This window comes from Urocitellus parryii, chromosome 6 (genome assembly GCF_045843805.1).
Source record: "Urocitellus parryii isolate mUroPar1 chromosome 6, mUroPar1.hap1, whole genome shotgun sequence".
Classification (NCBI taxonomy): Eukaryota; Metazoa; Chordata; class Mammalia; order Rodentia; family Sciuridae; genus Urocitellus; species Urocitellus parryii.
The window spans coordinates 150,202,824-150,212,933 of NC_135536.1; the positions used below are offsets into that span (position 1 = coordinate 150,202,824).

Consider the following 10,110-nt stretch of genomic DNA (forward strand, 5'->3'; position numbering starts at 1 on the left):
TCTTCATGAACCTCTTAGACCAAAGCAGCTCCAGAGTATCATAGGCTCCTGATTTGTGCTCCAAACTGGATGGATGTACCCTCCTGAGAATAACACAGGATCCTGGAATCCTCTGATCCTACAAAGAGTATGGATTCACTCATGGAGGGACCAGCTAGTTTGATTATGCGCGGAAGTGCCTGTGCTTTTTCTCCATGGTGGCAACAAGTCAGCCTTCATTGTGGACAGGGAAGAGTTTAGCTCGGTTTCAGCTTGCATTTGTCTATTGTTGTATGCAGCATAATTCCTTACAGTTGCTTCCATATGAAGATAAGTAAAGTAAAACTTTGAATGGTGAAATGACTTTTTAAATATCTCAAAGAATTTCTCAGTATCTCAGTCCATCAATCACAAACATTTCACCTTCTGAGTACAAGGTTTAGAACATTACATAACTTATCTAAGATCACACAGCTAGTAAATGGCAGAGTCAAAACCTGAAACCAGGCCTTCTGACTACAAGGTTTCTTTTTCCCGCTGTGTGGAGGTACCTCTCAATAATTTTGCGGTAAAGAAACTGACAGATAATTGTTCTGTGTTGATTCCTCCAAATTTCTGATTTCCAAAACTTGTCTTTGTCAGAGATTCTTTTGGGACTTTGACAGGTGATAGAGACTTTCCTCCAGAAAAACATTTAAATGCCCATATGTAAGAAACCATCTGTCCCAAAGCCTTTCCCCAGCAACTCCTTAATTCTTTGAAACTCAGGTTAGATGACCCGATTACTAGTAGAGGGAAATTAGAACTTGTTGCCTGTTTTGTCTAAGGATCTTCTGTGTGTTTGTTTTAGGGATCACAGTTTTACTGTCTCTAACTGTCTTCATGCTGCTTGTAGCAGAGATTATGCCTGCAACATCTGATTCAGTGCCATTGATAGGTAAGTCAAGAGTCAGGCTCCTTTCTAGAACTACAGATTTAGAGAGTCCCTAGCATTTCCCAGTAGATGCAAAGAGTAGAAATGTGTCCTTGATGCCCTGAAGAGCTGTATTGCTCCCTCATCTATTGCCTCTGTTCACTTGGGCCCAAATAGTGGGAAGAGGATATTCAACTTTGTGGTTAGGCTTTAAGTTACTGAAATGGCTAGGAGTGGTGGTGTGCCACTGTGGTGCTAGTACTCAGGAGGCTGAGGCAAGAGGATCACTTGAACCCAAGAGTTCAAAACCAACCAGGGCAACGTAGTGAGACTCCCATATCAAAGAAAAAAAACATGCAAAATTGCCTATTATATCATAATTCTCCCACTTATTCTTGCCTTGAGGTCAAAGATTTTATCATTAGAGATTCATTATTTTAGTTGAGACCTTGTTTGTCTACAAATCTTTTGTTACAAAGGGAGAAACATACAATTTAACTCTTAGTCATTGTTTCCAGGAATAACTCAGGGTCTCCATATAATAAGTATTTGGGGGAAATATATGTTTTGTCCAAAACAGGTATGAGGCATGACCTTCTGCTCGGGGAGGAATGACAGGTGCTTTGCACCTTCCTGTATGGAAATAAATGGAACCATACAAAAGGATACCCAGTCTAGTGGTTAGAATTTGATACTCTCACTACTGCAGCTGGGGTTCTATTCCTTGTCAGGGAAGCAAATCCTCCAATTCAGTTGTGAGGCTGCAAAGCAGCATTCTGCCAGCACCTATTAGGTTTATTATGGGAGGTGCCACTCCTATACAGTGATGGGAAGTCAGGTCTTTGGGTTCTAGGCTGCCTGCTTCCCACCAGGGGTGTGGGCAGTGGGCTATAGGCCTGGCCCAGACAGCCAGTCACTGAAAGTAAGAGAGTGAGGTCTGCACACTCCTCCTGTGACTTTCAGTGCTCCTGGGGCCTCAGGTCTCACCCTGTGTCTGTTCTCTTCACAGCCCAGTACTTTGCCAGCACCATGATCATTGTGGGCCTCTCTGTTGTGGTGACAGTGATTGTGCTGCAATATCACCACCATGACCCTGATGGGGGCAAGATGCCTAAGTGGGTATGTTCCTCTCACTCCCATGGAGTCAGAGCCCCTCCCTAAAGCAGAGTCTTCATATGGTTTATCTGTTTTAAAAACCAGCCCCCAAATTAGCACTCCAAAACAAACGGGTCTGTTTTTCATATGACTTCAACCTCTTTTCAGAGAGTGTAGTTATGATGAGTGTGCCTCTTAGTATCCATCCTATGACAGTGTTTTAACCTGACATCCCAGAGCATGGCTCACATACTGGCTGCCTGTGTATTTTGCTAACAGAGTATTTCTAAAAACTATTCTTTTGCATGGACAAATTGGAGAATTTTGCAAGAGTAGAAAGCAACTGATGACACAGACACTTAGCAACACGGTTAGGGCTTCACAACAGAATGAGCTATACAAAAACATAGCTACCCTTCCGTATCTGCAGAAAATTGATTTCAGGATTGCCTGTAGATACCCTAAAATCTTTTAGATTTTATTTAGAGAATAATGGAAAAACAAGTTTGTACATGTTTAGTACAGATGCAGTTATTTTCTTAATGTTGGTCAAATCCATGGATATGGAACCTGCAGATATAAAGGGCCCAAGTGTACATACACTTAATACACATAGAAACATAATCTAACGGAAACCCTATCATGTAAAGGTAGATAGGTTACTAGTAGAGAAAGGAAAGGGGATGGAAAAGAAATGGAATAACTTGATTAGAACTGAGCCAGGGCCAGGAGTTTCCCCATGTCACCAGAACAAAACCTGAGTTTTCACCTCCCATGCTCATGTGAACCCTGCAGACCTTCCTGGTCTTCCTGTCCAGAGTATTTAGTCTAGGATGGAAAAATCTCTTCTATCCCCAAAGGAACCTGTCTTTAGAGACCCATTAGTATGTATTTAAGCCCAGAAGAGAGTCTAGGAATCACCACCATGCTAAATGTAGCATAAAGTATGAGATGCATTTATATACTCTCCAGGAACAGAAAGTTTCTGGGCTTTCTAAGAACATTCAATGTGCAGTAGTTCATAGTTACCTACAAGTTAACTAAGGGAAGATCACTTTTTAAAAATATTGGGCTTGCAAATTTACTGTTTCCCCTCAAGTTCCTTTTCATGTACACTCTTCTCATATACTTAGTAAAAACTCACCTGTAACTTATAGTGCCAACAACAGTGTCACTCAACCTAAAATGATGATGCCTCCTGCACAGGTCACATTGCTACCATATGTGAGACTTGTTTTGAGAAGTGCCCACCCCCTTTAAAAAATGGGATACATTTGCACGTATGCAACTACATTCTCATCTGACTTTCTCATATATTTGACACACTTGGACAAGATGCCAGGACAGATATGAGAGTAGGCTTCTAGTTTATTTTTTGTCTGTCTGTCTGTCCTTCTTTCTGTTTGAAGCAGATGATACATTTAGATACATTTACCTGTTTCAAAAGTGTCCATCATATTAACACTATACCTAAGAAAATTGAGCTCCTATTCCCACCCTTCACCCTGCTCCCACCACCAATATTGAAACATTTAAATGAATTTCTTCTTTTTTTCCTTTTAGTGTTTGTTTATGAAAATATGAACACTTATTTCTTATTAGTTATTCAACTGATATGGAGATAAGGGAATGAAACACAGATGCAAAACCATTTTTAATGACCTGATAGCACTATGCTCTTTTGAAAAATCTTAATTAAAAGCATATGCTAATTTTTCACCTCTTAGCATAAGAGCTTGTTAAAACCAATTGGCTACAAATGAAATATAAAGTGTATACATTTCATTTTTATATAGCATACTACATTTTTCTTTTCTTCCATGTGTTTTTAAAACCTAAACAGCCTCCAAGGGACTCTTACAATGATCTGTTGCTATGAAGAAGATACTGCTGAGTGCAGTGGCATTATGTGACATTTGCACAGTCAGAAACAAAACTATAACCTAACAGAAGAGGTCACGAGCACAGTTTGATAAGTGCCAAGAGGATAATTTCATCTTTGGAGATGCTTTGGCCTTGAAAGCTAATAATTCAGGCCATGGAATTAAAAATAGACTTGGCAATGTGGATCATATTAGCTGGATTTGTGCCTCAGGGGATGTGCAGATTCAGTCATGGCTGGAAAAGTGCCTGACCCTGCTTGGCTCTCATGTGCACAGTTGCATCTGGGTATAGTTGCACTCACTGTCGGACACCTTCCCTCAAGGTCTGGTAAAGACTTTGTGGTATTTCCAAGAAGGAGTTGGGCTAAGTCACTGGAACTCTGAAAGAGCGTGTAGTCTCTGACTGATGAAGCTACCGAGGTCTAGGTACATTACCTGGTGTAACCACTTGCTTATTGTATGACCTTGAGCCAATTAATTAGTGTCTTGGAGCTTCATTTTATCTGTGTGTAAAATGGGAGAATTAAGCTCATTTCCTAGAGCTCTTAATGGCCCACGTGAGATGACATGTCTCTTGAGGGCCAAATTCCCCCTAGATGTTTTCACAGAGGTTTATGTTTTCCTCCTCGGCACAGATGGTGAAAAACACTCCAGGGTCAGGAGACCCAGCCTTCCTAGGATATAGAGTGCCACCTACTGTGGAAAGCACACTGTGAAATGAAGGCCTATCTTTGAAGCTATAGTGAAAATTATTTTAGTGTTTCTTCTTTTTTTTTTTTTAATTCATTCCCTGCCCCCAGATCTTGTTTGCTTCAGTCACCTTTGATAAGATACCATAAAAATGAATGTCAGGAAAGACTGCCCTGCAGATATGAGCTTCACAACTTACCATCTCTATCTACATGGAGATAGACCTGCTAGGTTGCTGATGAAATTTTCCCATACTCAAAAAATGAAACAGAAAATGAAACTGGATGATTTTAGGAAAAGAGCTCCCTTTTTATACACTTACCTACGGAAACTTACAAAAATTATATAGTTATCTAGAGATGCCTACAAAAATGCTTTCTTTTTTTTTTTCTTATTTTGGGACATTAGCTGTCTCCCCTCTTTCCAAGAGAGTTAAAAATAATATAAACTCACATGGTAATTTTTCACAAACTTCTTCAGGCACATTGGTACCAAATGTGTATAATACACTTGAGCCAGAGTTTGGCAAACTGAGACCCAGCTGGTCAAATTTAGCCCAGAAACTTTTTTAAAATACAGTGTTATTAGAAAATGGTTATACTCATCTGTTTACATCCTTTCTATGTTTGTTACTTCGTAAGCTGAGTAGTTGCAACAGAGATCTGTGGCCTGCAGATCTAAAAATGTACCATCTGTCTCTTTATAGAAAGTTTGCCAACTCTGCTTTCAACTTTCAATATAAGAACTTTCCCAGACATGCTTTTATTTGGTGTTCACTGTAGCCTAAGGGATCCTAAGATGAGGGGCTCTATGACTTCTTTGGTCCACAGCACATTGGTGTCTCAGGAATTTTTCCACAGAGCTCCTAGACCTGAGGAAATATTCCCCAACGGTGTCTTTATTACATAGGTTGAAACAATTTAGCTTTTATGTCTTAACGTCATGAGAGCACCTGTAGGGTACGTTCAGCACATCCTCTTGAGTCTTGGGATTAGATTGGAAACCACTGTCTTCATTTTTTTGTTTCACATTGGAACTTGATTTTTTTTTTCAGGGCAACTTGGAAAACCAGTGTTTCAAAGATATAATGTCATCACGAGATGGGACCATCTAATGTTGAAAGCCTGAACTGTTTCAAATCAGTGGTCCTTGTGTTCAAGGGCTGTCCTTGAATGTTAAAATCTCCCAGTGCCTCTGTGATTTACAGTGGTCTTCCAGGGTGCCTTACACACAGTATGGGAGATAGAGGATTAGATCTGAAGGTCCTTGGTTACAGATGTGTGAAGATCAGAGAGGGAAAGTGACTTTTGTTGTTTACCTATCCCAGAGGTATTCTTACCAAGCCAGGCCTCCTCTGACAAGGCTGTCTTCTTAAAGAATGCAGCATGTGTGCCCACCCCAGGGAAAAAAATCAGCTCATAACCAGGGTGATAAACCTGTTATAGCTTTTATTCTCACTTCATGTTTGACTAACAGTTGTGAGGCTTTGGCACTGCTTGCCCGTATAGAATCATTGGGGAGGTGATGAAACGTGTTAGCCCCAGGATCAACAAAGTCAGGCCTGTTATGTAGGATCACAGTGCTGTCAGGTTCAGTTAATATCCACTTCTTGGCCTCTCTTAACATTCTCTTGTCCCCCCAGACCAGAGTCATTCTTCTTAACTGGTGTGCATGGTTCCTGCGCATGAAGAGGCCCGGGGAAGACAAGGTCCGCCCAGCTTGCCAGCACAAGCAGCGACGCTGCAGCCTGGCCAGTGTGGAGTTGAGTGCGAGTGCAGGGCCTCCTACCAGCAACGGGAACCTTCTGTACATCGGCTTCCGAGGCCTGGAGGGCATGCACTGCGCCCCGACCCCTGACTCTGGGGTTGTGTGTGGCCGCATGGCTTGTTCCCCTACACACGATGAGCACCTTCTGCATGGTGGACAGCCCTCAGAGGGGGACCCAGACCTGGCCAAGATCCTGGAGGAGGTCCGCTACATTGCCAACCGCTTCCGCTGCCAGGATGAGAGTGAGGCTGTCTGTAGTGAGTGGAAGTTTGCAGCCTGCGTGGTGGACCGCCTGTGCCTCATGGCCTTCTCAGTCTTCACCATCATCTGTACCATTGGCATCCTCATGTCAGCTCCAAACTTCGTGGAGGCTGTGTCCAAAGACTTTGCATAACACCACCCAGTTCTATACACGTAGGAAATGCACAGATAGGCAAAGTGGTTGTTGGTGAGAATTCTGTGTGGTAAACTCACAGCAGCATTAAATGTAACAACTCTGATGTATCCTTTGTGGCTGTCAATCCTGATGGTTACAGTTTCCTTGTTACCTTCAGTAATAGGATCTTAGTATTTTTCTGTTTGATATCCTATGCATACCATTGGCACATCATTATGTTCAGCAGGGCCACTGTACAGTCATTTTGCCCATTTGTTCTCTTTCTGGAGAGCCATTTAGAGAGATCTCTGTGGCTCCAGACTGCCAGGGCAGGCCTGTACAGTTGGTTTTGCATGCTTGCATGTCACTTGCCATAAGGCCCACATAAAAATTCAACGTGTGCTTTTGCCTGTGTACAAACCTAGATTAAAACTAATGATAATAAACCACTCACTAAATCCATTCTAATAATTGACTTGTGAAAGGAAAAAAAAAACTAAAACCTATCTGCTGGCTTTTCTGTAGTTCAACTATATATTTTTTCTCTACCGATGACAGTCGGTAGAGAGAAACAGTTGTATGCTGTTTATAGAAGAGAGTGAGACAGACACTGTTTGTGTGTGTATGTGTGTGTTTCTTGTAAACTATGTTTATACCAGCTGACTAATTTTTACAAACCTATTCTTTTGAGAAAAATCAGAGGGACTCAAGTTTGTGTCAATTCCAATATAGGACCAGACCCAGTCAAGTGTGCATGAGAGGCTGTGTCCCCTGTAGATCCTAGATGACTCCCAAGATTCATGTGCTACCCCTAGACACTGTTCTGTTCTGCAAAATTCAAAGGACAAATAGGGTTCTGTGAGAAATACCAGCTCGAAGGAATAACTGAAGCTAAGTTACACACTTTAATGTGCTTTTTAAAAATAAGAATGTATTAGATGCTTCAGACTTGTTGGAGATGATTCGTTTTAGAAGAATGTCCATCCAAATGCACACCGTAAAATGAGCATATTATTTGGCTTTTTCTCCATGTGACAGGGCCAGGAGGCAGGGACTGGGACCTCCCTGGCCCCCTGTGTAGTAAGAACTGGGGAGGGGATGGTGGCTTTCCGAGATGCCCATCAGTAGCAGTCAACACGGAGGAGCTGTCAGAACATCAGAGGCTGCACAGCAATAAACCCTGGTTTCTGACTTTTGGGGATCTGCCTCCTTATAGCTTGTTCACCCCAGTTTCAACACAGAAAGTTGGCTCAGGGTTAATGGGTGATTCACTGGAGATGTGTTCTAAAGACAAGAACAATTTCAATTTTTTTAACCTAAGAGGGGACACCGTATCCCACTGAGATTAGCAGGTAGTAATCACTATACCTCTTCTTGGTTGTTATTGTTTTTAATGAGATCAGAAGGTAATTCACCAAGAAAAACCTCTGTGGTTCTATTGTGTCATTCAGTAACTGCTCATAGCTCAAAACTGTGCTTCTGAGCTCCTAGAAATCTTTAATCTGCATCCAACCACTGAGTGGAGCACATCATGAAAGATTAGATTTTCAGATCAAAAGAAATTGCCATCCATTTCACTAATTTCTGAGTAATGCCTATAAATTCACTTGTTTAGAGGAAATGAAGGTTTGTGTGTATTATGTGTGCATGGGTGCGTGCATATGTGCAAGTGCCTGTGTGTGCAACTTAAGAGAACTTGTTTACAACAAGAAGGTTGATAAACCACGAGACTCTAGCAAAATGCTATTTGGAGCAGGGTCATCCACCCATTCCACATGGTGTGGACAAATGACGCACAATGTTGTTTTTGTTTTTCCTATTGAGGTGTCTTTAGAAACAAATAGAAGTGTTTGATTTAAAAAGAGAGAGCTTCGTTTCTTATTGTTACATGAAATTAATCTCTACCATATATTTTTTTGCTTTAAAAAAGAGAACATTTTTCATTTTGTATTTTATACAGAAAAACATAAAAAGCAAATAAAAGTTTATCATTTTGACCACCCAAATAACTATTCTGTCATTGATAATAATAATTAGGAATTAACTCTCCACAAAATTAGAAAAATGTGTATGGTTAGAAACAGAAACCTTCCTTATCCTAGTCACTTGAGAAGTTGAGGCAGGAAATCACAAGTTGGAGGCCAGCCTCAACAACTTGGGAAAACCCTTCCTCAAAATAAAAAAAAAATTAAAAAGGTGTGGAATTGGCACAGAGGTAGAGCATCTGTGTGTTCAGTCCCCTGTACCACAAAACAAAACCAAGCAGCCTCCTGCCACCCCCTTCCCCTTTTTGTCCTCCACAGAGGCCCCTTTTTGTCCTCCACAGAGACTCCTTTTTGTCCTCCACAGAGACTCCTTTTTGTCCTCCACTGATGAGTTTTCAGAGACATTTCTAGAATGGAGGAAAAGAAGGGCGGGGGCTGAAGGAGGAGAGAGTTGGGAATGGAGAAAGACATATTCTAGCCCTCATGCTATGCAAAGCACTCTGCACCTAGTGTTCTGACTTAAAGATCTTTCCACAGTGACATATGAAGATCTACCTCTATTTCTCTAAATGGCTGCTTAGCATTCCTTTGCCTCAGTGGACCATAATTTATTTGATTTTTTTCTTTTATTGGTAAACATGTAGATATTTCCAGTTTTTATTTTTATATGCGAATCTATACTTATCATCTCTGTGTGTATATTTTACCACACTTTTGTGATTATATCTTGGTAGAAATTCCAGTTAGAAATGGAATTGCTGGACGATAAGGCTTTGTGCATTTAACATTTTGATAGATATTGCCAGATTATCTTCCAGACACCAATCAGTGGATACCCCACCAAGTGTACAATGAAAGGACAAGTTTCTTAGCCATTTAGTGCTAAATATTGTTGAATTTATTTTTTTCCCAACATGGTTAAAAAAAAAAAGGTATTGCACTATTATTCTGACTTTAGTTCATTCTATTGTGAGGTTGAACATCTTTTCAAATGATTTTTTGGCAATTTCAATCTTTGTAAATTTATACTTTTATGCAGTTTTTCAATTGGGTTGTTTGGCTTTTTTTTCTTAATTCATTTTCTTATGCATGTCAGGCTCTTCTCTTATGTCTGGAAATATTTTAATTTATCATTTATCTTTTGATGTGTTTATTAGTTTGCTTTTTTATTGGCATATAGAATGTTTATAATATTATGTTGTAAATTTATCTGTATTTTTCTTTGCAGATACTGGGATTTATTTACAGTTTATTTAAATGCCTTCCTGATTTTGAGATTATAAATAAACTTACTTTTTCTTCTAAAATTTTGTGGTTTCATTTGTTTATATCTTCTGACTTCTATGGAATCTTTTATTGCAAGAAATAGAGGTAAAGACCCTATTTCTTCCCTCCAATCTGTGATCAGTGGTGTCAATCCAG

At 40.3% G+C, this 10,110-nt stretch overlaps 1 protein-coding gene across 2 annotated transcripts in view; it reads left to right on the plus strand.

Annotated features, from left to right (window-relative positions):
• Positions 1-6,721, plus strand: part of Chrna7 (cholinergic receptor nicotinic alpha 7 subunit) — a 104,232-nt gene extending 97,511 nt beyond the window's left edge. For both annotated transcript variants that reach the window (XM_026393040.2, XM_026393041.2), the window contains exons 8-10: positions 830-916; positions 1,902-2,011; positions 6,203-6,721. In XM_026393040.2, the coding sequence (XP_026248825.2) occupies positions 830-916; positions 1,902-2,011; positions 6,203-6,721 (716 nt within the window). The remainder of the gene's footprint in view (positions 1-829; positions 917-1,901; positions 2,012-6,202) is intronic.
• Positions 6,722-10,110: the final 3,389 nt, after the last annotated feature.